The sequence below is a fragment of the Dipodomys spectabilis genome, unplaced genomic scaffold (genome assembly GCF_019054845.1).
Source record: "Dipodomys spectabilis isolate Male_0828 unplaced genomic scaffold, ASM1905484v1 ptg000422l, whole genome shotgun sequence".
Classification (NCBI taxonomy): domain Eukaryota; kingdom Metazoa; phylum Chordata; class Mammalia; order Rodentia; family Heteromyidae; genus Dipodomys; species Dipodomys spectabilis.
Window position 1 is genome coordinate 3,489,852 of NW_024871099.1, and position 27,041 is coordinate 3,516,892.

At 46.5% G+C, this 27,041-nt stretch overlaps 1 protein-coding gene across 1 annotated transcript in view; it reads left to right on the top strand.

Annotated features, from left to right (window-relative positions):
- Positions 1 to 338: 338 nt before the first annotated feature.
- Positions 339 to 27,041, top strand: part of Gpatch1 (G-patch domain containing 1) — a 29,654-nt gene continuing 2,951 nt past the window's right edge. The window contains exons 1-17 of the mRNA XM_042668197.1: positions 339 to 418; positions 4,441 to 4,575; positions 5,096 to 5,181; positions 6,962 to 7,122; positions 7,712 to 7,809; positions 9,084 to 9,142; positions 9,995 to 10,237; positions 11,354 to 11,501; positions 14,470 to 14,549; positions 15,974 to 16,178; positions 17,630 to 17,923; positions 18,404 to 18,582; positions 19,633 to 19,760; positions 20,458 to 20,594; positions 21,191 to 21,357; positions 22,633 to 22,849; positions 24,342 to 24,449. Coding sequence (XP_042524131.1) covers positions 352 to 418; positions 4,441 to 4,575; positions 5,096 to 5,181; positions 6,962 to 7,122; positions 7,712 to 7,809; positions 9,084 to 9,142; positions 9,995 to 10,237; positions 11,354 to 11,501; positions 14,470 to 14,549; positions 15,974 to 16,178; positions 17,630 to 17,923; positions 18,404 to 18,582; positions 19,633 to 19,760; positions 20,458 to 20,594; positions 21,191 to 21,357; positions 22,633 to 22,849; positions 24,342 to 24,449 — 2,512 coding nt within the window. The 5' untranslated portion in view covers positions 339 to 351. The remainder of the gene's footprint in view (positions 419 to 4,440; positions 4,576 to 5,095; positions 5,182 to 6,961; positions 7,123 to 7,711; positions 7,810 to 9,083; positions 9,143 to 9,994; positions 10,238 to 11,353; positions 11,502 to 14,469; positions 14,550 to 15,973; positions 16,179 to 17,629; positions 17,924 to 18,403; positions 18,583 to 19,632; positions 19,761 to 20,457; positions 20,595 to 21,190; positions 21,358 to 22,632; positions 22,850 to 24,341; positions 24,450 to 27,041) is intronic.

Below are 27,041 nucleotides of genomic sequence, written 5' to 3' on the forward strand. Positions count from 1 at the left end.
TATCTATACAGGAGCATGCGATCTGAGGATCAAAGGTCAAAAACAGCCTGAGCAGGAAAGTCTATATAAACTCTTGTTACCAAATAACTACCCAGAAAAAGCCAGAAGTGGAGTTGTAGCACAAATAGTACTAGCCATAAGAAAAGAAAATACGTAAAACAAAGCTCAGGGAGAGAGCTCGCCCAAGGAACTCACTTCCCACTGGACCTTTTGAACAGAACTAGGATAGACACTCAGACAAACTCACTAAACTTAAAAGCATCCTTTGGGTTCGCGGAGGAGAAAAACTGTGACGTCTTTTGACCGCCGTCGGCCCCCGTAGCGAAGGGGCGGGGCCCGGAAGAGGCCAGGATGGCGGCTGCAGACAGCGACGAAGACCTGGTCAGCTATGGCACGGGCCTAGAGCCCCTGGAAGAAGGTGCGGGCAGGGTCTGGAGGGAGGCGGCCGGGGGATCACAGCAGCTGCTCTCTCGGGTTTGCTGGCTGTTCTGGAAGTTGGGGATCAGAGACCCAGAAAAATGGTGGTTGTGTGAGCCGGGGATGGTCAGCAGCTTCTTCCCCAAGACACCCCCATTTCCCCGCCCCCGAGGAAAGAGGACGTGTGCCCTCAAACTTGAAACGAAGGGGGGAAAGATGGCTTTGGAGCCGAGCGCTGGAGCTACTCAGGAAGCTAGATCTGAGGATCGTGGTTCGAAACCAGCCTGTGCAGGAAAATCTGTGAGAGTCTTACCTCCACTTAAACACACACACACACACACACACACAGCCCAGCCCAGAAGTGTAGCTGTGGCTCAAGTGGTAGATCTCACACACACACACACACACACACGTGGTAGATCTCACACACACACACACACACACACACACACACACACACACACACACACACACAGAGCCCAGCCAGCCCAGAAGTGTAGCTGTGGCTCAAGTGGTAGATCTCTCTCACACACACACACACATGCAGCCCAGCCAGCCCAGAAGTGTAGCTGGCTGTGGCTCAAGTGGTAGATCTCACACACACACACACACACGTGGTAGATCTCTCTCTCTCTCTCACACACACACACACACACACACAGCCCAGCCCAGAAGTGTAGCTGTGGCTCAAGTGGTAGATCTCACACACACACACACGCAGCCCAGCCAGCCCAGAAGTGTAGCTGGCTGTGGCTCAAGTGGTAGATAACACACACACACACACACACACACACACACACAGAGCCCAGCCAGCCCAGAAGTATAGCTGTGGCTCAAGTGTCAGATCTCTAGCCTTGAGTTTTGAAAAAGCTCAGGAACAGCGCCCCAGGCCCTGAGTTCAAGCCCCAGGACCAGCCCGCAAGAAAAATTGGCCTGCGAAGATACGGGATGGAGGGGATACTCAAGGGAGGGGCAGTTTGGCAAAGAGAGGGATAGACAGGATTGGTGAGGGTGGAAAAGATGGTGCCAGAAAAAAAAAAAAAAGATAGTTGTCACAGGGGTCAAACAGGGGCTGTGTCCTGGCATAATAAGGAGATTGACTTTGTTGTTCTTTGAAATAGGGCTTCACCATGTAGTGCAGGCTGGCCTGTCTCATCTTTCAGATTGTTTGGGATTGGAGGGGTACACCATCACGCCTGGCTATAGATATACTAAAGAATATAGATATAGATGTAACATATGTATGCATAATATGTCATATATGATACATGTTTTTGTTTTGCTGGTCCTGGGGTTTGAACTCAGGACCTGGGCACTGTCCCTCAGCTTTATTGCCAAAGGCTGATAATCTCCCACTTTGAGTTATACCTTTTTACTTTCAGATTTTTGCTAGTCAATTGGAGACAAGAGTCTCAAGGATTTGTCTGCCCAGACTGGATTTGAACTTCAGATTTCAGGACCTGAGTAGTTAGTATTACAGGCATGAGCCACTGGTGATTCCTTCAGTGAACATTTGATCAGCAAATAAGAAAGGGAACATTGTGGGTACCATACCTGGCTTGGAGACCAGAGTTGAGATCTGGTTTTTCTTTGTGCTTATTAACTGTGGACCTCAGGGAAGGTACTTAATGAGTACCTTCATGATTTAATTTATCATATCCCTGATAAGGAAGGAATTAGTTGTTATTAGTAGCAGTAATTACAACAAAGTCTGGTTAAAATGCCACCTCTTCTTATGATTTTTTCCCCTAGCTCTGTGGTTAGAGATGGCGCCTTCTCCTTAGGTGCCCTGTGGGGAGTGGTTGACCCTCATCATCTTATAGCCACCTGTTACACTGAGATGTCTCTGGATCTCCTTCTAGATCAAGAGTACATTGAGAATGGCAAAACCAGTATTGTACTGGCAGGACCCACCTTCTTTTATTTTAAACCAGTCATTCTCAGCTGGCGACAATGGGCAGTGTCTACAGACATCTTTGTATCAGACTTATGGGTGGCTGGGAGGGAGGCATGCTACAGACATCTAGTGTTGTAGATCAGCAGTGTTCTGAACTATCTTCCAGCCCCCAGCACATCTCACAACAAGGAATTATTCAGCACAAACTGTCCATATAGCTGAGAAACCCTGCCTTACCTGAGTATTCATGCCAGGCACACAGGCAGAAGTGGAGTGTGTGTGTGTGTACTGCATTTCTAAGCCATGCTGAATTTCTTGCATCCTAAAGTTACAGTATTGGAAGCTACGCCTTTGAGAGATTAAGTAATTTGCCCAAGACCACAAAAGTAATAAGTAAAGGAGGAGAATTTGACCTCAAAGCTCCTAGTCTTCAAAAGCAACCCTTTATCACCGTGCTGTTGTTTCTTTTTTTTTTTGGGGGGGGGGCGGTTCCGGTTATGGGGCCTGAACTCTGGGCCTGGGCGCTGTCCCTCAGCTCTTTAGCTCAAGGCTAGCGCTCTACCACTTGAGCTGCAGCGTCACTTCCGGCTTTTTTCTTTTTGCATATGTGGTGCTGAGGAATCGAACCCAGGGCCTCAGGCATGCAAGGCAAGCGCTCTACCCCTGAGCCACCTTCCCAGCCCCCTGCTGTTGTTTCCATGGCCAGAAATGACCTAAAACCTAGCACTCTACCACTTGAGCTACAACTCCACTTCTGATTGTTTTTTGTTTTTGTTTTGGTCTGGTCGTGGGGACTGAACTCTTGGCCTGGGCTCTGCTCCTCAGCTCTTCAGCTCAAGGCTAGCGCTCTACCACTTGAGCCACAGCACAACTTCCAGCTTTTTTCTGTTTTCTTCTGTGGTGCTGAGGAATTGAACCCAGGGCCTCATGCATGCAAGGCAAGCGTTCTACCACTGAGCCACCTTCCCAGCCCTTCTGATTGTTTTTTGTTTTTTTTTTTTGCCAGTCATGGTGCCTGAACTCTGGGCCTGGGCACTGTCCCTCAGCTCTTCAGCTCAAGGCTAGTGCTCTACCACTTGAGCCACAGCACCACTTCCAGCTTTTTCTGCTTATGTGGTGCTGAGGAATCGAACCCAGGGCCTCATGAATGCAAGGCAAGCACTCTACCACTGAGCCACCTTCCCAGCCCCCTTCTGATTGTTTTTTGTAGTTTATTAGAGGTTAAAGTTTCTTGGACTTTCCTGCCTGGGCTAGCTTCAAACTTCAACCCTAATATCTCATCCTCTTGAGTAGCTAGGATTACATGTGTGAACCATCAGTGCCTGCCAAAAATGCCTTTTTTTTTTTTGCTAGTCCTGGCGTTGAACTCAGGGCCTGGGCACTGTCCTTGAACTTCTTTTGATCAAGGCTAGCACTCTACCACTTGAACCACAGTGCCACGTCTGGCTTTTTCTGTATATATGGTACTGAGGAATCGAACCCAGGGCTTCATGCACACTAGACAAGCACTCTACCACTAAGCTACATTTCCAGCCCATCGCAAAAATACATTTTTATGAGCATGTCAATAAAAGTTCTATCCTCATTCTTTCAGTACTGTAACTTGAATTCAAGGCCTGGAGCTCTCATTTGGCTTTTTTAAAATTTTCTGAGTTTTGTTGTCCGTTTTGGGGCTTGAACTCAAGGCCTGAGTGTTATCCATGAGCCTGTTTTTGCTCAAGGCTAGCTCTCTACCCCACTTGAGCCACAGTGCCACTTTGGTTTCTGAGTGGTTAATTGGAGATAATAGTCTCACTGAGACTTTTCTGCCTGGGCTAGCATCAACTGTGATCCTCCGATCTCAGTCTCTTTAGTAGCTAGGATTACAGGCATGAGCCACCAGCACCTGACTGGGTTTTCTTTTTTTGCTCAAGGTTGGTATTCTAGTAATTGAGCCACACCTCCACTTTGCTGGTTAATTGGAAATGAGAGTCTCACAGATTTGTCTACCCAGGCTGGCTTCAAATCTCCATCCTCAGATCTCAGCCTCCCAAGTAACAAGGATTACAAGTGGGAGCTACCGTGCCCAACTTATGTTTAAGTGTTTTTTAAACAACAACAAAATGGTTTATTTATTTTATTTCCAGGTGAAAGGCCAAAGAAACCCATTCCTCTTCAGGACCAGACAGTAAGAGATGAAAAAGGAAGGTATAAACGGTTCCATGGAGCCTTTAGTGGTGGCTTCTCTGCTGGGTACTTCAATACCGTTGGCTCAAAAGAAGGTAAGATTTTCCCACTAGCAACTGTTCTACTGCCAGAGCAAATGGTTGAAATACCTATGATTCCAACCCCTCCCATCTTCCCCCCTCCCCCCCTTATGTCAGTACTGGGGCTTAAACTTAAGGCTTTGTGCTGTTATTTAGCTTCTTTTGCTCAAAGCTGGTGCGCTTCCACTTGAACCACAACTCTACTTCTGTTTTTTTTTTTTTTTTTTCTGATTAATTGAAGATATGCTAGTTTCAAACCTTGATCTTCAGACTGTAGTAGTAGCTAGGATGACAGGCATGAGCCACCATTGCTGCCAGCTTATTTCTTAATAGTTGAGAGGAAACCTCTGGGTGTGCACTGAGCTTTGTCTGCTGGTGGGAGGGACTAATGTGAGCAGATGTGAAGTGATTGATGTCCACCACACAGCAAGATGGGCAGTAGCTGAGTTTCAAGTCCCAGCATGTTACTTAATGGCCTAGTCAGAAACCAGAATGCTATATAGGATTGTAAAATTCTGAACCACTTTCTTTCTAGGATGGACACCCTCAACTTTTGTGTCTTCGCGACAGAACAGAGCAGACAAATCTGTCCTTGGACCTGAAGATTTTATGGATGAAGAGGTAGATATGTAAAACTTGACTCCTTTTTTTTTTTTTTTTTTGGTCAGTCATGGAGCTTGAACTTAAGGTCTAGGCTCTGTCTTTGAGTTCTTTTGCTCAAGGCTAGGGCTCTAACCACTTTGAGTCACAGCAGACTCTTCTGGTTTTCTAGTGGTTAATTAAAGATAAATGTCTCATGGACTTTCCTGCCAGGGCTTGGCTTTGAATCTTGATTCTCAGATCTCAGTCTCCTGAGTAGCTAGGATTACAAGCATGAGTCACTAGCGTCCATCAAACTTGCCCTTTTTTTGGTCAGTTGTGGGGCTTGAACTCTGGGCCTGGGCACTGTCCCTCAGCACTTCAGCTCAAGGTTAGCACTCTACCACTGGAGCCACAGCACCACTTCCGGCTTTTTTTGTGCTTATGTGGTGCTGAGGAATTGAACTCAGGGCCTCATGCATGCAAGGCAAGCTCTCTACCACTGATCCACCTTCCCAGCCCCTGTTGTTATTATTGGTTGTGGGGCTTGAACTCAGAACCTGAGCACTGCCCCTGAGCTAGCATTCTACTACTTGAGCCAGAGCACCACTTCTCATTTTTGAGTAGTTAAGTGGAGAGTCTCATAGGAACTTTTCTGCATAGGCTGGCTTTGAACTGCAATCCTCAGATCTCAGCCTCCTGAGCCACTGGTACCCGGCTTGTTGATTTTTTTTTTAAATTTTATTTATTTATTTTTGTTGTTCTTGGTTGTGGGGCTTAAATTCAGAGCATGGGTGCTATCCCTGAGCATTTTTCCTTCAAGGCTAGCTAGTGCTCTATCACTTTGATTCACAGTGCCACTTCCAATTTTCTGATGGTTCATTGGATATAAGAGGCTCAGTGACTTTCCTGCCCAGGCTGGCTTTGAACCACAATCCTTAGATCAGCTTCCTGTGACTAGCTAAGATTATAGGCGTTAGCCACCAGGGCCTGACTTGATTTTTTTTTTTTTTTTTTGCCTATCCTGGGGCTTGAACTCAGGGCCTGGGTGCTGTCCCTGTGCTCTTCAGCTCAGGCACTGTCCCTGAGCTTCTTTTGCTCAGGGCTAGCACTTTACCACTTGACCCACAGTCAAGTGGTAAAGTACTAAGGTACTAAGGAATCAAACCTAGGGTTTTATGCATGCTAATCAAGCATTCTACCACTAAGCTACATTCCCAGCCATTGATTTTTTTTTTTTTTTGTGGTCGGTAGTGGTGCTTGAACTCTGGGACTGGGCGCTGCCCCTGTGCTCTTCTGCTCAAGGAAAGCGCTCTATCGCCACTTCTGGTTTTCCAGTGGTTTATTGGAGATAAGAGTCTCACAGACTTTCCTGCCTGGGCTGGCTTTGAACCGTGATCCTCAGATCTCAGCCTCCTGAGTAGCTAGGATTACAGGCGTGAGCCACCGGTGCCCGGCTGATTTGTTTTTTAAAAAAACAAAACTTGCCAGGTGCCGGTGGCTCATGCTTGTAAACCTAGCTACTCAGGAAGCTGAGATGTCAGGATATAGGTTCAAATCCAGCCCAGGCAGGAAAGTCTGTAAAACTCCTATCTCCAGTTAAGTACCAAAACCCTGGAAGTGGAGCTGTGGCCCAAGTTGCAGAGGGCCAGCCTTGAAAAAAAACAACAACCTCAGAGATGACACCCAGGCTCTAAGTTCAAGTCCCAGGTTAGGCACCGCCACCCGCCCCCCAATAAAAAAGAAAAGAAAAAGAAACAAAGCCATGTGACACATCATCCCTCCAAATAATGGAATTCTGTGTGCATTCTTTCTTTTGAAGGATCTTAGTGAATTTGGGATAGCACCTAAAGCAATTGTCACCACAGATGATTTTGCTTCCAAAACCAAAGACAGAATCCAAGAAAAAGCCAGGCAACTGGTAGCTGCAACAGCCCCCATTCCTGGAGCCACTCTGCTCGATGACTTCGTAACACCAGCAAAGTGAGGAGAGTTTGCTGTGTGTGTGTGTGTGTGTGTGTGTGTGTGTGTGTGTGTGTGTGTGTGTGTGTGTGTGTGTGTGTGTGTGTAATGTCTTACCTTGGAGTTGATTGACAGCAAGCCAAGAGAATCTTTCCTAGACTAGAAGTTGACATAAAGGGCTTTTGCCCAAGAGGTCTTAAGGTATCCTTATTAAAGGGCTTAGGAGCCCCAGCCTCTGGCCTGGCCAGCTGCTGAGGTTCCCTATCTCATTCTACCTTTTCTTTCCCCACACCTCTCTGTTCTCTTCCAGGGGACTTGTGGTAGGATGTAGCTTGATGTGGCAGCCTCAGATTGGCACAAGACATATGCTAGACAGGGGCTGTCCAAAGGCCTGGGAGAGAGAGGGAGAGACTTTTGATGAACTTCCCAGCTCTTCGGTGCCCAAGCTCAGGGAGCTGTGGCTACACCTGCTGTGTCACAGCAGTGTGACATGGGGGATGGGTGAGCCCAGATAAGATGAGACCAGAAGCAGATGCCGCTTGCTTCCTGCTGCTGCTACTGCTGGCCTTGTAAAAGAAGTTCATGTCCAATGCCTACCTTGGTCTCCTAGGTTATCTGTTGGGTTTGAATTGCTAAGAAAAATGGGTTGGAAGGAAGGACAAGGAGTTGGTCCTCGAGTCAAGAGAAGGCCACGCAGACAAAAACCTGGTATGTCTACAGACCATTACTAATTTAATTCTATAGCATGTTTGTGTGTTTGTTTTGTGAGATAAGGTCTCTCTGTGTAGGTCATGCTGACTTGGACTTTTTCATCCTCCTGCTTTTGCCTCCCAAGTACTGGGATTAACATGTGCCTGGCTACAACTCCCTCTTATAGTCCTTCTCTTCCTCCTCCTCCTCCTCTTCCTCCTCCTCCTCTTCTCCTCCTCTTTGTTCTCTTTCTTCTCCTTTTTGTTTCTTTCTTTTTTAATTTTCTTCAGTATTGGGATTTGAACTCAAGGCCCTTATGCTTGCTACACTGGCACTTTACCCCTTGATATGACAATGCTCCCAGCCTAGTTTTTTCCGACCTGGGCCGGTTCACCCCTCCTTAGGTAACCTGGTGTTCCCCTGCTCCTGGGAGGTCACCATATTGATGCCGAATTTAGTGCCAACACCCAATCGGCATAGTGCACTGCAGCCCAGAATTCCTGGACTCAAGCGATCCTCTGGACTCAGCCTTCCGAGTAGCTGGGATTACAGGCGCATGCCACCGCGCCTGGCCCAGCCTAGTTTTTTGCTGATGGTTTTTTATATAGGGTCTCGTGTCTTGCCTGGATGTGCTATCTACTTCTTCTCATTGTTAGTGGGATTGCAGGTGTGCATTGTTGCATCCAGCTTACCTCCATAGAGATGGGGACTTCTCTGGGCTGCTCTGACTTCAGCCTCCCAAGTAGCTAGGGTTACAGTCATGATACCCAGCTTATAGCCTACTCTGTAATGGTTGCATGTTTCTAGAGGCAGAATTGCTGGGTCAATGAGATATGTATGTTTCAAAACTTTATATACTTTTGGTGCTAGTACTGTAGGCCTGAGTTCTGTCTTAGTTTTTTCACTCAAGGCAGATGTTTCTACCCCTCAACCCACAGCTCCTTTTCCAACTTTTTTTTTTGCTGGTTCGTTGGAGATAAGAGAATCTCATAGACTCTTCTTGCTTCAGATGGCTTTGAACTGTGATCCTCAGATCTCAGCATCCCGAATAGCCAGGATTACAGGTGTGAGCCACCAGTGCCCAACTGCGTATAGTATTTTAGGGCAGTGTGATTTCCTTGAAGTTCTCCATGGTATTAGAACAACACAGTATTGTTGTCAGTGTGGGTGGGGCAGGGCCTGGGATGGGAGTCTCCTGGTGACCCATCTCTGACCTCTGCAGCCCTGTGTCCCTGTAAAATGTCCATAGGTCTGGTCACTCATGACTAATGCCTTTGCAACCTCTTTTATAGATCCTGGAGTAAAAATCTACGGCTGTGCCTTACCCCCTGGAGACTCTGAAGGCTCTGAGGTATCACTTCAGCAGAACCTGTTACTTTGTGATTGTGACACGTTAGGAGGGCCCATTGGTACCAATTGATCCCATGCCCATGTTATGTCAGTTAATGTTTTTTTCTGCAACAGCATCAGGTCAGGGAGGGGGGGGTGGACGCACAAATTGAACCAAGTACCTCATGCATGCCACGTATTGTACTGCCTCTGAGCTATAGCCTCAACCTGCTCAGATTCTCTCTCTCTCTTTTTTTTTTTTCCCTTCTCTTGTATTTTTTCACTCAAGATTAGCACTCTAGGGCTGGGAATGTGGCTTAGTGGTAGAGTGCTTGCCTTGCATGCATGAAGCCCTGAGTTCCATTCCTCAGTTCCACATAAACAGAAAATGCCAGAAGTGGCGCTGTGGCTCAAGTGGTAGAGCACCAGCCTTAAGCACAGAAAGGCTCAGGGACAGAGCCCAGGCCCTGAGTTCAAGCCCCAGGACTTGCCAAAAAAAAAAAAAAAAAAAAAGATGAGCACTTTATCACTTGAGCTACAGCTGCTTCAGACTTTTTTGTTGGTTTTAATGGGAGAGAAGAGTATCACAGGCTTTCTCTGCCCCGACGGGCTGGGAACTATGATCCTCAGGTCTCAGCCTCCTGAGTAACTTGGGATTTCAGGCATGAGTCACCTGTTCATTCAGATTCTTAAAGTGGAGTTGTTTGTGTTTGTATCATTTGTTCAGGGATGTGGTTTAGTCATTTATAACAGCATGGATGCAAGCTTGATAATTGTTCTGTTTGGGATTAATCACCGTATTTTAAAATAATCTCACAGGTTATCTCTCTGTGCTATACACTCACCTTAATCCCATTTTACACACCGGAAACAGGACGAAGACGATGACTACTTGCCTGATGATGTGACCTTTGCCCCTAAAGACGTCACCCCTGTGGATTTCACACCCAAAGATAATGTCCACGGACTGGCTTACAAGGGCCTGGATCCCCACCAAGCACTGTTTGGAAGTTCAAGGGAGCATTTTAATCTCTTTGGTGGAGGCTCTGAGGGGGCCGGCCATCTTATTGGAGACGTTGAACCGAATAAAGGAAGAAAATTGGGAATTTCAGGCCAGGTAAAAGTGTTTCTGTTTTTTTAAGGCTGGAGTCCCTGACAAATGATGGTGCTTCCCACGTACACTCTGACCCCTCTAGGAATGCATTCACAGAATGTGGAACGACTAGCGCGTTCCATATGGGAACATATGGGCATGAATCCTAGGGTCATTTGGAAAGGCTCATAAAGCACCCTCTCCTGATTTTACGAATGAACTGCAGAGACTCTGTGGGGATGTTCTTGGTGGAGTTTGTGTGTTCTCAGTGTGAGGACTGCTTTCACATTCTTTTGTGTACGCCTGTGTGTGTATGTGTATGTGTGTATGAGCACACATGTATGCCAGCACTGGGACTTGAACTCAGGCCTTGGCACTGGTCCCTTAGATTTTTCTCTGAAGTCTGGCACTCTACCACTTGAGCCACACTTCCTCTTCTGGCTTTTTGGTGATTTATGGGAGATAAGTGTCACAAACTTTCTTACCCAGGCTAGGTTTGAACCTCAATCCTCAGATCTCAGCCTCCTTAGTAGCTAAAATTAATGGTGTGAGCCACCATCTTCCTGCTTCAATCACGTTCATTCTTTTTTTTCTTTTTTCTTTTTGCCAGTCCTGGGGCTTGAACTCAGCCTAGGCACTGTCCCTGAGCTTCTTAGATTCAAGGCTAGCACTCTACCACATGAACCACAGCACCACTTCCAGCTTTTTCTGTTAATGTGGTACTAAGGAATTGAACCCAGGGCTTCATGCATGCTAGGCAAGCACGCTACCACCAAGCCACCTTCCTAGCCCTTCAGTCACCTTCTTAAAGTAACTTTATCTTTCAATGATTTATACCCTAGATCCAGTAATCACTAAGTCTGAAACCTTATTTTGATTTACTTATTTACTGCTGGTCTTGGCACTTGAGTTCAGAGCGTAGGCGCTGTCCCTGAGCTTTTTCACCCAAGGCTGGCCTCTACCACTTGAGCCACAGCTCCACTTCTGGCTTTTTAGGTGCTTACTTGCAGAAAAGAGTCTCACAGACTTTCTTGCTCGGGCTGGCTTTGAATCACGATCCCTAGATCTCTGCCTTCTGACTAGTTAGGGTTATAGGCGTGAGCCACTCACTGGTGCCCTTATTTTATTTTATTTTTGCAGGCTTTTGGTGTAGGTGCCCTGGAAGAGGAAGATGATGATATCTATGCCACAGAAACTCTGTCTAAGTATGACACAGTTTTGAAGGATGAGGAACCTGGTGATGGGCTTTATGGCTGGACAGCGCCCAGGCAATACAAAAATCAAAGAGGTAATTCCAGAAGGCTGTACCGAGTGGTAGTACTAAGTGTCAGAATCTCAGGAAGAAAGAACTGATAAGATTGATGTCTCTACTAGTACATGTTAATCATTAATTACATTAGTTATATCACCGGCAAAGCATCCTGAATTCATTACCTAAACGACTGGCAATAGGTCAATCTCATAAGAGTTAATACTGTGCCGGACGCTGGTGGCTCGAGCCTATAATCCTAGCTATTCAGGAGGCTAAGATCTGAGGATTGCAGTTCAAAGCTAGCCAGAGCAGGAAAAGTCTGTGAGACTTTTATCTCTTAATAAGCCACCAGAAAACCAGGAGTGGTGTTGTGGCTCAAGCGGTAGAGTGCTTGCCTTGAGCTAAAGAGCTCAGGAACAGTGCCCAGGCCCAGAGTTAAAGCCCCATGACAAAAAAAAAAAAAAAAAGAAAAAGAAAAAAAAGAGTTAATACTGTGTATAACAGGTTTAGGCCAGGTGCTGGTAGCTCACACCTGTAATTCTAGCTACTTGAGAGGCTGAGATCTCAGCCAACTAGGGCAGGAAAACCCATGAGACTCTTTATCTCCAATTAGGCACCAAACAAAAAAAAAACCCAAAACTGAAAGTGGAGCTGTGGCTCAAATGGTAGAGTACTAGCCTTGAGCAAAAAAGCTCTAACCCCAGGACCAAACACACAACAACAACAACAACAGCAACAACAAAAACAGAGAAGTTTAGGGCTTGGAAGGTGGCTCAGTGGTAGAGCACTTGCCTTGCATGCCTGAGGCCCTGGGTTCGATTCCTCAACACCATATAAGCAAAAAGAAAAAAGCTAGAAGTGGCTCTGTGGCTCAAGTGGTAGAGCGCTAGCCTTGAGCTGAAGAGCTGAGGGACAGTGCCCAGGCCCAGAGTTCAGGCCCCACCACCGGACCCCCCCCCAAAAAAAAAAAAAAAAAATACCAGAGAAGTTTAAATCTGCCTTTAAAGCTAAATCTTGCTGGTATTCTATATCCTGGACCCTATGATAATCTATATCCTGGCTCCTACCTCTCCCCAATAAAGTCTGAGTACTCCCTCCTTTGCTATCTGTAAGCCTTCATCCCTTGGTCCTGCCATGTGGTGGCCCATCTCCTGCAGCTGCCTTTCTTCCTGCCCCCAGGGCCAAACATCTGTAGTCTTTTGTTGTTGTTGTTGTTAGTTATGGGACTTGAACTCTGGGTCTGGGCACTGTCCCTCAGCTCTTCAGCTCAAGGCTAGCGCTCTACCACTAGAGCCACAGGGCCACTTCTGGTGTGCTGGTAGTTTATTGGAGGTAAGAGTTTCATGGTTTTTCCTGCCTGGGCTGGCTTTGAACTGTGATCCTCAGATCTCAGCCTTCTGAGAAGCTAGGATTACAGGCATGAGTCACCAGCACCCAGCACATCTGTAGTCTGAACTATGTAGTTTTCCTTTTTTTTTCTTTTGTACCTTTGTTAGGCCTTGAACTCAGGGCCAGGGTGATGTCCTTAAGTTTTTCACTCGAGGCTGGTACTCTACCTCTTGAGCCACAGCTCCACTTATAGCTTTTTGCTGGTTCATTGGAAATAAGAGTGTCTTAGATTTTTCTGGCTTCAAAACTTGATCCTCAAATCTCAGCCTCCTGAGGTAGCCAGGATGACAGTCATGAGCCACCATTGCCTAGCTCTGAGATGCCTAATTTCAACCCTGCTTTTCATTAATTCATGGGCCAAGTAGAGCATTAGTGCTTTTAGCAAAAACAAAAACCTGTTATAGGCTTCCTGTATAGACTGCTGACATAGCCATCTGTTCAGGAAGTGCTTGGATTATAGGACCTTTGTTCTTGGGTTTGTCTCCATGGCCAGTGCCCAGTCTTCCTGCTTTGAGCCAGCCAGAGGGCACTGGTTATTCAGTTTCCTACCTTTGTGATCTTTATCACCTGCTAGAATTTCATTTGTAAAAGACAGAGGCACATTTAATTTGTCATGGATTAGATTACGGGCTGCCCCGGTTGTGGGTTATCTTTTGTGTTTTATTTGGATGGTTGCTAAGCAACCGGAGGGACCTCCCTGAGGAGGCTTTTCATGAAGTGTGAGAAGTGATTTTTACAGCTATGGTTTTTATTTTTGTCCATACTTAACCTCTGTGTAGTTTTTCTTGAAAGCTTTTACGCCACAGGACCTGGGGTCCTTTTTTATAATGATACATTGAGGAAGTTGGGTGCTAGCTCCCACCTATCATCTTAACTACTCAGGAGACCGAGATCTAAGGATCACAGTTCAAAGCCAGCCTAGGCAGGAAAGAATGTGAGACTCTTATCTACAGTTAACAACAAAAAGCTGGAATTTGGGGCTGGGAAGGTGGCTCAGTGGTAGAGTGCTTGCCTTGCATTCATGAGGCCCTGGGTTTGATTCCTCAGCACCACATAAGCAGAAAAAAGCCGGAAGTGGTGCTGTGGCTCAAGTGGTTGGGCACTAGCCTTGAGCTGAAGAGCTGAGGGAGAGTGTCCAGGCCCAAAGTTCAGCCCCCACGACCAGCAAAAAAAAAAAAAAAAAAAGTTGGAAGTGGAGCTGTGGCTCAAGTGGTAGAGCACTAGCCTTGAACACAAAAGTTCAAGGACAGTGTCAAAGCCCAGAGTTCATGCCCCAGAACCAGAAAGGAGAGAGAGAGAGAGAGGAAGGGAGAGAGAGATTGAGAGAGAGAGAAAGGGAGAGGGAGAGAGAGAGAGGGAGAGAGAGACACTGTGGAAGTACTTGTCTTGGGAAGCCAGCCATGGCTTCCTGTCTGGACAGCTAAGCAGCGGAGAGTGCTGTGGGCAGGGTAATAAGTCATTGTGTCAATAGAGGTGTGAGGGCTTTGCCTACCATTTTGTCACCCTGGTACTGTGCCCTTGGAGTGACATCACTCATGTCAAGTACTATTTATATCTTTGGTCTTACCTTTATTGTTCTCAACGTTGGCAATTAATCGGTGACATCATTTTATAGAACCAGAGAAAGATCTTCGCTACATTGGCAAAATTTTGGATGGATTTTCCTTGGCTTCTAAACGTTTATCTTCTAAGAAAGTAAGAAAACCTTTATACTAAATGTTTTACGGGCTGGGAAGGTAGCTCAGTGGTAGAGTGCTTGCTTGCCTTGCATGCCTGAGGCCCTGGGTTCGATTCCTCAGCACCACATAAGAGAAAAAAGCCGGAAGTGGCGCTGTGGCTCAAGTGGTAGAGCGCTAGCCTTGAGCTGAAGAGCTGAGGGACAGTGCCCAGGCCCAGAGTTCAGGCCCCACGACCGGATCAAAAAAAAAAAATGTTTTAGGGCTGGGATGTTGGCTCAGTGGTAGAGTGCTTGCCTTGCCTTGCATGCCTGAGGCCCTGGGTTCGATTCCTCAGCACCACATAAGCAAACAGAAAAAAGCTGGGAGTGGCGCTGTGGCTCAAGTGGTAGAGCGCTAGCCTTGAGCTGAAAAGCTGAGGGACAGCGCCCAGGCCCAGAGTTCAGGCCCCACGACCGGACCCAAAAAAAAAAAAATCTTTTAAACTAGTTTGGGGCTTAAAACATGTGCTGCTATGTAATGTCAGTTACTATATTAATTGAAAAGATAAGGGTCTGGGAATGTGGCTTAGAGTTCTTGCCTTGTGTGCATGAAGCCCTGGGTTTGATTCCTCAGTACCACATAAGCAGAACAAGCTGGAAGTGGCTCTGTGGCTCAAGTGGTAGAGTGCTAGCCTTAAGCACAGAGAGGCTCAGGGACAGTGCCCAGGTCCTGAGTTCAAGCCCCAGGACTGGCAAAAAAAAAGAAAAAGAAAAAAAGAAAAAAGCTAGCATAGGCAGACAAATCCAAGAGATTCTTAACTTCAAATAGCCAGCAGAAAAACTGAAAGTGGAGGTATAGACTCAAGTGGTAGAGCACCAGCCTTGAGCAAGAAAAGCTAAGCAAGAACCTGAGGCAGAAAGAAAGAAGGAGGGAGGAAAAGATAAGAAGCTGATAGCTCACACTTGTAATCTCCTATGTATTGAGGAGACTGAAATCTGAGGATTGAAGTTCAAAGACAGCCTGGGCAGATAAATCTGAGATTCTTACCTCAAATTAACCAGCAAAAAGCTAGAAGTAGAGGAATTGCTTAAGTGGTAGAGTGCCAGCCTTGAGCAAAAAAAGCTAGGGAACAGTACCCAGGCCCTGAGTTCAAGCTCCAGTGCTAGCAAAAATACATATATACATACATACATCTATACATAAATTAATAATAAAACAGACATAGTTGCATTTGTAGGATAAGTGATAGGGCCAAAGTTCAAACTGTGTGACCATTGGACCAGTGTGTCTCTGGTGACCCTGTTAGGCCCAAATAGACACCTGGCCAGGTAGATCCAGGGTTCTCTACCCGCTGAGCCTCATCTTGGAAAGGGGTGGGATTACATTGTTCAGGGGTTAAATCTAACATGATCTTCCTGTAGCCAGTGTTTTCTGAGTTTTGTTTCACTTTGTTTTGTTAAGATTTATGCACCCCCTGAGTTGCCAAGAGACTATCGGCCGGTGCATTATTTCAGACCCGTAGTAGTTGCAACTTCTGAAAACTCACACCTGCTTCAGGTGTTATCAGATTCATCAGGAAAGGCAGTCCATGATCCAGGCACACATAGTAGGCACCAACTGAATGCCTCCAAGCGGGGGGAACTGCTGGGAGAGACACCTGTCCAAGGTAAGTGCCCTGGGTGACACTGAATTCATCACATTTAGAATAATCTGTCTTGTCAAAGTCGAAGTAGAAAGGTGTGGATTTCCTAATAAGATTCTTTACATGTTTTCTTTTCTTTTCTTTTTTCCTGCCAGTCCTGGGGCTTGAACTCAGGGCCTAGGCACTGTCCCTTACCTTTTTCTCTTAAGGTTAGAGCTCTACCATGCTCCATGTCCAGCATTTTGAAGGTTAATTGGGGTTAAAAATCTCATGTACTGGGGGGGCTGGGAAGGTGGCTCAGTGGTAGAGCACTTGCCTTGCATGCTCAAGGCCCTGGGTTCAATTCCTCAGCACCACATAAGAAAAAAGCCGGAAGTGGTGCTGTGGCTCAAGTGGTAGAGTACTAGCCTTGAGCTGAAGAGCTGAGGGACAGCGCCCAGGCCCAGAGTTCAGGCCCCATGACCAGACCCCAAAAAAAAATAAATAAACTCATGTACTGGGGCTAGGAAGGTGGCTCAGTGGTAGATTGCTTGCCTTGCATGCATGAGGCCCTGGGTTCGATTCCTCAGCACCACATAAGCAGAAAAAAGCCAGAAGTGGTGCTGTGGCTCAAGTGGTAGAGTGCTAGCCTTGAGCTGAAGAGCTGAAGGACAGTGCCCAGGCCCAAAGTTCAAGCCCCACAACTGGCAAAAAAAAAAAAAAAAATCTCATGTACTGTCCTGCCCAGCTGGCTTTGAGCCATGATCCTCAGATCTCAGCCTACTGAGTAGCTGGCATTACAGGAGTGAGCCACCAGCGCCCGGCTCGTTCTTTCTTTTTTGCCTTTTCACTCAAGGCTGGCACTCTTCCACTTGAGTCACACCTCTACCTACAGCTTTTTTTTTGGTCATAGCGCTTGAACTCTGGGCCTGGGTGCTGTCCCTCAGCTCTTCAGCTCAAGGCTAGCACTCTACCACTTGAGCCACAGCACCACTTCCAGCTTTTTCTGTCTATGTGGTACTGAGGAATCGAACCTGGGGCTTCATGCATGCTAGGCAAACACTCTACCACTAGGCCACATTCCCAGCTCCACCTACAGTTTTTACTGGTTAGTTAAAGGTAAGAGTTTTTCAGATTTGTTTGCCCAAAATGGCTTCAAACTGGAATCTTCAGTTATCAACTTCCCGAGTACTTCTATCTTTTTCCAGTGCTGGAGATCAAACTCAGGCCTTTGCACGCCCCCACACTGAGCCACACCCCCAGCCTATAAATGTCCAAATTTTAGCCTCTATTATTTTTTCAATTATATACTAGGAGTCTCATAATTTTATTACTGTCTACTTCACAGGAATAGATACAAGGCTAGTAATGAAACACTTCACGTAACATCCTAGTCTCTAATTATGTAAGTTTATAATGTTGAATATGGATGTTCAGAAAAATGTAAAAAGACTTGTCTCATCCTCCTGTCATGTCTTACTCCTGTTTTTATTTAGGCTCTGCTACTTCAGTATTAGAGTTTCTATCCCAAAAAGATAGAGAGAGAATCAAAGAGATGAAGCAGGCAACTGACTTGAAAGCAGCTCAACTCAAAGCTAGGAGCCTGGCCCAGAATGCTTCAGGCAGCAGAGCCCAGCTCTCCTCACCAGACGGCGGAGACCGATCTTGGCACACAGCCTGGGGCAGCGGGACAGCCCCAAGAGCCAGCAACTTCAAACCTTTTGCTAAAGATCCAGAAAAGCAAAAGCGATACGAAGAGTACTTAGTGCATATGAAAAAGGGGCAAAAAGGTGCGTGCAAGATCTAGGTGGAATGGGGCTCTTCCCTGTTGTCTCTCCAGTTCCAGATTTGCTTATTGCTGCAAAGTTTTCAGGCCCTGGCTCTAGACTGTACAGAACAAGAGCAGTGGGGTTGTGTGGTACACGCCTGTATTCTCAGCACAAAGGCTGAGGCAGGAAGATTGCAAGTTTGTTTTTTGTTGTTGTTGGCCATGGTGCTATCCCTGAGCTATTTTGGTCCAGGCTAACACTCTGTCAATTTGAGCCACAGCATCCCTTCTGCTTCTTTGGTAGTTCATTGGAGATAAGAGTCTCATAGACTTTCCTGCCCAGGCTGGCTTCAAACCTCGAACATCAGATCTCAGCCTCGAACATCAGATCTCAGCCTCCTGAGTAGCTAGGATGACAGGTGTGAGCCACCAGTGCCCAACTCATGTTTCTTTCCCCCACCCCCAACAGAAGTAAAACAATGTCTTTCTCCCCTTTCCCCAGATGCTCTGGAACGTTGCCTGGACCCCAGCATGACTGAGTGGGAACGGGGCCGTGAGCGGGAAGAGTTTGCCCGGGCAGCCCAGCTGTATGTCTCTTCCCACTCCACCTTATCCTCCAGGTTCACCCATGCCAAAGAAGAAGATGACTCGGATCAAGTGGAAGTCCCTCGAGACCAAGAGGTCTGTCACCATCCTAGTTGTACCTGGTGAATTTCATTTTACTTGTGTTTTTTTTTTTAGTGTAGTGCTAGGAATTGAACTCAAGACTTTGCACATGCAGTGCACGTGTTCTAATGACTGGGCTTCCCTCCCAGACACCGGCTAAGCTGGGTGCCAGTGGCTCACACCTGTAATTCTCGCTACTTGCCTGTAATTCTGGCTACTCAGGAGGCTAGGATCTGAGGACCACAGTTTGAAGTCAGCCCAAGCAGAAAAATCCATGAGACTCTTATCTCCAATTAACCACCCCCAAACTGGAAATGGAGCTGTAGTACAAAGTGATAGAGCACTAGCCTTGAGCAAAAAAGCTCAGGGACAGCACCCAGGCCCTGAGTACAAGACCCAGGACCAGCAACAAGAACAAAAAATTAATAATAATAGCTACTCAGGAGACTGAGATCTGAAGATTGAGATTCAAAGTCAGCCCAGGCAGGCAACTCTGTTTTTTATCTCCAGTGAACCAACCAAAATGCAGAAAGCAGAGCTGTGTCTCAATAGTAGAATGCCAGGTAGCCTTGAGTGAAAAAGCTGAGCAAGGGGCTGGGAAGGTGGCTCAGTGGTAAAGTGCTTGCCTCACATGCATGAGGCCCTAGGTTCGATTCCTTAGCACCACATAAGCAGAAAAAGCTGGAAGTAGCACTGTGGCTTAAGTGGCAGAGTGCTTGCCTTGAGCTAAAGAGCTGAAGGACAGCGCCCAGGCCCAGAGTTCAAGCCCCACAACCCAACCCCCCCCCCAAAAAAAAAAAAAAATAGGTGAGCAAGAATGCAAAGTTCTGAGTTCAAGTCCCAGTACCAGCACCAAAAATTATTAAAATACAGATGGCATAACAGAATAAAAGAACACTGCTCTGCTTTAGCTTCCAAAGTACTTAAGAAAAAAATGTACATGAGGATCTCTTTTACCAACCTAGGCAGCTGCTGGAAGTTTTATTATGTAACTTTATTATGTAACTTATTTACAATCCAATTGGTTTCATGGCTACTTGATAAAACAATGCTGTCTTTCCCTAGAATGATGTCAATGACAAACAATCAGCTGTGAAGATGAAGATGTTTGGGAAGCTCACCCGAGACACATTTGAGTGGCACCCTGACAAGCTTCTGTGTAAACGATTTAACGTCCCAGACCCTTATCCCAAGTAAGTGAGATAAATCTACCTCGATGGTGACATGTGCCATATTTCTCCAAGATAAAGCTCACTTTTTTTTCTTTCTTTCTTTCTTTTTTTTTGGTGTCCGTCCTGAGGCTTGAACTCAATGCCTGGGCACTGTCACTGAGCTTCTTTGCTCAAGGCTGCTGATATACCACTTGAGCCACTGATCCACTTCTGTCTTTGTAGTGCTTAGTGGGAAATAAGAGTCTCATGAGCTTTTCCTGCCCCAGCTGGCTTCGAACTGTGATCCTCAGTCCTTAGCCTTCTCAGTAACTAGGATGACAGGTGTGAGCCACTGGTACCTGGCTAGTGCTCACTTTTTGCTTAGATACTCTCATAAATTCCCTTTCCCTCTGTGAATATTCTTGTAACACATGGGACTTGGCAGTTTTGCAAATTTCTTTTAACCTTGGCTAATTCATTGCTACAAATCCTATATCCAGATAGCCAGTTTTATTCCAGCACTTGTGGTTCATGCCTCTCATTGTAGCTACTCAGGGGACTGAGATCTGAGAATTACCATTTGAAACCAGCCTGGATAGGGAAAAGCTGAAAGTGGAGCTGTGGCCCAAGTGGTAGAGCACTAGCCTTGAGCCAATAAATAATATCCAGGTCCTAGGTTCAAGTCCTAGTGCAAGCATACCCAAAAAGAAAATCCTCTTTATTTCTTTGCAATCCCCAGTTCCACATTAGTTGGCTTACCAAGAGTGAAACGTGACAAATACTCAGTCTTCAACTTTCTGACACTCCCAGAGACCTCGTCCTTGCCCTCCACTCCAGAACCAATTGGGAAAGTGCCAGAACACTGTGCTTCTGACAGTGAGTAGGACTTCCGTGGATCTGTGCTGTCTGGGACCTCAATCTTTATATGTTACAAAGACACAAGTAGAAGGTGGTAGAACTCTAATCTTATACATAGTGCTGACTCTTCCTTTGAGAAGGAAATGACTCAGTATCCATAAACTACTCCTGTGCTAACAGTCTCCCTGCATGCCATGTGGGGTGGGAGATCTGTTTCTGGTGTCGCTTCATCTCTAGTGTTTTGCCCAATGCTGGCCCATCAAGGGTTCAGCAGTTTTCCTTCCTTCCTTCCTTCCTTCCTTCCTTCCTTCCTTCCTTCCTTCCTTCTTTCTTTCTTTCTTGGCCAGTCGTGGGGATTGAACTCAAGACCTGGGCACTGTCCCTGAGCCTTTCTGTGCTCAAGGCTAGCACTCTACCACTTGAGCCACAGTGCTACTTCCAGCTTTTTTTGTATATGTGGTACTGAGGAATCAAACCCAGGGCTTCATGCATGCTAGGCAAGCACTCTACCACTAAGCCACCTTCCCAGCCCTTCGCCGAAGATCTGAGCCCTTGAGAACACCATTGTGGAAAACTTGCTGATCCTAATGTTTTATCTGTGCCCGCCCTTTCAGAATCCAGGAAACCATCCCGATGGGACACATCTAAGCCAGAAAAGAAAGAAGATTCCATTAGTGAATTCTTAAGTTTGGCTAGATCAAAAGTGGGCCCTCCTAAACAAGAATCCTGTCCCCCTGTAAAGAAAGAGGAAGAACAGGCTCCAGCATCACTTTCCGAGAAGGTACTTGGATCTTCCCTGTGTCTCTGCCTGGCTGGCCATGACCTTGGCTTTACTCGGGGGGGGGGGGGGGGGGGGGGGGGGGGGGGGGGTACAATAGCAAACCTTGCATGAAGGGCAAGAAGGCAAAATGTACTATTTCTTGGTGGGCTGAAGGACTGCAATAGGACTTGATCGCCGTCCTTAAGTTGTGCTGTTGAATGCAAAGGAAATCACAGGCAAATATATAAATGACTGAATATAGTTGTCAAGTGAGCCACTGAGAGAGGATCTCACTACGTAGCCCAGGTTGCCCTTGTGCTCAAGATCTTCCCACCTCAGCTTTCCAAATGCTGGGATTACAGGTATGCGCTACCATGACTCTCTCCCTTAGTATTGGACTCTGAAGACTTGGGCAGGCTTTCGAAGACAACACAGAGGCAACTGCACTCGACTTCATTTTTCTGGGCCTCCAATGACCAGTTTCTAAGGGTAGCCTCTGGCTCCTCATCCCACTGGAGGAAAACCCCACAAAAAATAAAAGTTGTGCTGGGCGTCAGTGGCTCACTCCTGTAATCCTAGCTATTCAGGAGGCTGAGATCTGAGGATCTTGGTTCAAAGCTAGCCTGGGCAGAAAAGTCCATGAAACTCTTATCTCCAATAAAAACCACCAGAAAACTGGAAGTGGCGCTATAACTCAAGTGGTAGAACGCTCGCCTTGAGCTGAAGAGCTGAGGGACAGCACTCAGGCCCAGAGTTCAAGCCCCAAGACTGACCATAAATAAATAAATAATAAAAGTTGTAGCCGGGTGCCAGTGGCTCACCCCTGTCATCCTAACTACTCAGGAGGCTGAGACCTTAGAATCATGATTTAAAGCCAGCCTGGGCAGGAAAGTCTGTGAGACTCTTATCTCTAAAGAACCACCGAAACAAAACAAAAAATAAAGAAAGAAAGAAAGAAAGAACCACCGAAAAACCAGAAGTGGAGGTTTGTCTTGGATGGTAAGAGCACTAGCCTTGGCCAAAAAAGGTTAGGGATGGTGCAAGACTCTAGGAAAGGCGCGCGCGCGCACGCACGCACGCACACACGCACACACACACACACACACACACACACACACACACACACACACACACACACACACGGTTTTATGAGTGTTTTCATTTAGGTAGGCAGTGTGTGGCTCTGGGAACCCACACACATGAGCCTAATTCTAAGTGTGTATGTCTGTGTCTGTGTGTTCCCACATGGCTCCCACTCCCTTGCTTACTCATTCCTTATTCTTCAATGTAACACAGACCACAAATCCAGATGTGGAGTCGCAGGCTGAGGAGGAAGGCAAGCGCCCGTCCATGGACCTGTTCAGGGCTATCTTTGCCAGCTCCTCAGATGAAAAGTCCTCATCTTCCGAAGACGAGCAAGGTGACAGTGAGGACAATCAGGAGGGGGCCGTGGAGGCCAACCTCCAACTTCCCCAAGAAACCCACGTGGAGGAAACCTCTTCCACAGCACCGGGTATGTTCATCTCTCAGGCTTGAAGGTCTAAGGGGCAGCTGCTGGCACTTCATCTGTCCTCACAAATCAGGGGAATTAGGTGGGCATCAATGGCTCAGCCTGTAATCCTAGCTACTCAGGAAGCTGAGATCTAAGGATCACAGTTCAAGGCCAGCCCCAGGAAGGAAAGTCCTGTGACTCCAAATAACCAGCAAAAAAAGCGAGAAATGGATATTTTGATCAAGTGGTAGAGCTTCAGCCTTGAGCACAAAAACATATGTATGTGTGTGTACATATAAATAAGTATATATGCATACACACATATATATGTTTATCGTATATATGCATATATATATATATGCATGCTTACCATGTATTTTTTTTTTTTTGGTTGGTTTTTTGTTTTGTTTTGGTTTTACTGGTCCTGGGGCTTGAACTTAGGGCCTGGACTCTGTCCCTGAGTCTCTATGATCAAGGCTAGGGCTCTTCCTACCACTTGAGCCACAGTGCCATTTCTGGCTTTTATTTTTCTTTTTCATTTTATATTTTGGTCAGGTCAGGCCTGGGGTCTTGAACTCAGGGCCTGGGCACTGTCCCTGAGCTTCTTTTGCTCAAGCATTCTACCACTTTGAGCCAAGTGCCACTTCCGGCTTTTTCTGTTTATGTGGTGCTGAGGGCACCATGGGCTTCATGCATGCTAGGCAAGCACTCTACCACCAAGCCACCTTCCCAGCTCCTCATGTATATTTATATGTTTATCATATTCTGATATATATATGATATATATGAGCCCATGAGACACATATTCATATTCATATCTATAAGAATTTCATATATATTTTATATATCATATATGATATATGGGGGAGGATGTATTTGTATGTCTCAGACTTTCCAGTCTTGTCTGGCTCTGAACTAAGATCCTCAAACCTCAGCCTCCTGAGTAGCTAGGATTATAGTCATAGGCCTGCATCAATTGTGTTTTTCTGTAGTCCAGGCAGAGATGACAGCCCTGTTCCACTATACCTCATTGTTAATATTTTTCATGAAATAAACATCCAGGGGCTGGGAAGGTGGCTCAGTGGTAGAGCGCTTGCCTTGCATGCCTGAGGCCCTGGGTTCGATTCCTCAGCACCACATAAGCAAAAGGAAAAAAGCCGGAAGTGGCGCTGTGGCTCAAGTGGTAGAGTGCTAGCCTTGAGCTGAAGAGCTGAGGGACAGCGCCCAGGCCCAGAGTTCAGGCCCCACGACGGGACCCAAAAAAAAACAAAAACCATCCAAGTTTCTGGTAGAGGACAGGGTCTTCTGTCCTGTGTGTCTGTATGTAAGACTGTATCTTTGTATCTGTTCTCAGCTAAGTCTTCCTCTGGGATGTGTATGGTCTCTCCAGCTGGCAGAGACCCGGCGTACATGTCCCTTGGTACACGCACCTGCCGGTGCTGGCAAAAAACCTGAAGTAGATTCTGACACACATCAAGACTAGCAGATGAATGAGTATCCTTATGTTTTTCAGCCAGCGAGCCGGAACCCCAGGAGCTCACACTTCCCTTCCCGATACAGAAGATGCAGATAGATGAACGAGAAGAGTTTGGCCCTCGGCTGCCCCCTGTCTTCTGCCCCAGTGAGTCCAGATCCCCTTGGTTCACCTGCTTGTACCACACATACCTCCTGATACATCTGCCAGTCTAACAGCGTGTCTACACTCCCATCTAATCCAACCTGAAGCCACCCACATGTATGTCCCTTCATTATTTGTTTTTCTGCTGGCATTGGGACTTGAACTTGGGACCACTGGCTCTCCTTTAGCTTTTTCACTCAAGGCTGGTGCTCTACCAATTGAGCCACAGCTGCACTTCTAGCTTTTTGTTCATTAACTGGAAATAAGAATCTCACGGATTTGTTTGCTTGGGATGGCTTTGAACTATGATCCTCAGATCTCAGCCTCCTGAGTAGCTAGGATTACAGATGTGAGACACCAGCATTTATCCACATGTTCTGTTTTGAAACTAATCACTTCTTCCTGGTGGCTGAATGATGATCATTGCTTTATACCTTCAGAGATCTTTCAACTGGTTTTATCTACTTTTTTTCTGGTCCTGGGGTTTGAACTCAGGGCCTGGGCACTTGTCCCTGAGCCTCTTTTTGCTTAAGGCTAGCACTCTACCACTTGAGCCACAGCACCACTTCCAACTTTTTGGGGTAGTTTATTGGAATCTCATGGGGATTTTCTGCCCCAGCTGGCTTCAAACCGTGATCCTCAGATCTCAGCTTCCTGAGTAGCTAGTATTATAGGCATGAACCATCAGCACCTGGCAATATACATTTTACATTGGTTTTGTTTTGTTTTTCTGTCAGTCGTGGGGCTTTTTAACTCAGGGCCTGGTTGCTGTCCCTGAATCTTTTTGTGCTCACGGCTAGTGCTCTACCACTTGAGCCACAGTGCCACTTCCTCAACTGGTTTCTTTTACATCTTTCCTGGATATCTGGTAGGGTCCTGAGCATCTTTAAATTTTGTCACCTACAAAGTCAGATTTGCTAGTACACATCTGTCATCCCAGCACTCAAGAGGTTGAGGCAGGAAGATCGTGAGTTTGGGACCACTTGTCTTAAAAAAAAAGTCATGCCAGGAACTGGTGGCTCACACCTGTAATCCTAGCTATTCAGGAGGCTGAGGTCTGAGAATTACAGGTCAAAGCCAGCCCGGGCAGGAAAGGCCATGAAATTTTTATCTCCAATAAACTACCAGAAAACCAGAAGTGGCGCTGTGGCTCAAGTGGTAGAGCACTAGCCTTGAGCTGAAGAGCTGAGGAATAGCACTTAGGCCCAGAGTTCAAGCCCCATGACCAACAAAAAACAAAGAAATTCAAATCTAAGCCAGTGGCTCATTCCTGTAATCCTAGCTACTCAGGAGGCTAAGATCTGAAGATCACAACTCAAAGACTATCTGGGTAGAAAAGTCCTATGAGTCTCTCTCTCTCTTTTTTTTTTTTTTTTTTGGTTAGTTGTAGGGCTTGAACTCTGGGCCTAAGCGCTGTTCCTCAGCTCTTCAGCTCAAGGCTAGTCCTCTACCATTTGAGCCACAGCACCACTTCCAGTTTTCTGGTGGTTTATTGGAGATAAGAGTCTCACAGACTTTTCTGCCCGAGCTGGCTTTGAACCACAATCCTCAGATCTCAGCCTCCTGAGTAACTAGGATTACAGGCATGCGCCACCAGTACCCAGCTATGAGACGCTTATTTTCCATTAACCAGCAAACAACTAGAAGTGGAGCTCAAGTGGTAAAGCACCAGCATTGAACAGGAAAGCTAATGGATAATGCCCAGGCCCTGAATTCAAGTCCCAGAATTGACAAACTCAGGGCTTGGCCTTTAGCTTTTTCATTCAAGGCTGGTGTTCTACCACTTGAGGCACATTACCACTTCTGGTTTTTTGGTGATTAACTGGAGATAAGAATCTTAGAGAAGGGCTGGGAAGGTGACTCAGTGGTAGAGCGCTTGCCTTGCATGCATGAGGCCCTGGGTTCGATTCCCTAGCACCACATAAGAAAAAAGAAAAAAGCCGGAAGTGGCGCTGTGGCTCAAGTGGTAGAGCGCTAGCCTTGAGCTGAAGAGTTGAGGGACAGCGCCCAGGCCCAGAGTTCAGGCCCCACCACTGGACCCCCCCCCCCCAAAAAAAAAAAAAAAAAAAAAAGTATCTCAGAGATTTTTCTGCACGGGCTGGCTTTGAATCTCAATTGTTAGATCTCAGCCTCCTGAGCAGCTAGGATAACAGGTGTTAGCCACCGGCACCTGGCACATTATATTCTTTCGATTTCTTAAAAAAAAAAAAAAAAAAGACATTGCCAGTGCCACTGGCTCAAGGCCTGTAATCCTAGCTACTCAGGAGGCTGAGATCTGAGGATTGCATTTCAAAGCCAGCCTAGGTAAGAAAGGCCGAGGAACTCTTATCTCCAATAAGCCACTCAGAAAACCAGAAGAAGTGTTGTGGCTCAAGCAATAGAGCACTGGTCTTGAGCTGAAGAGCTGAGGGACAGCGCTCAGGCTCAGAGTTCAGGTCCCACAACAACAACAAAAATAAAGTCTTTTGTTGTTGTTGGTCATGGGGCTTGAACTCTGTGGGCCTTGGCACTGTCCCTCAGCTCTTCAGCTCAAGGCCAGCACTCTACCGCTTGAGCCACAGTGCCACTTGTGGCTTTTTTCTGCTTATGTGGTGC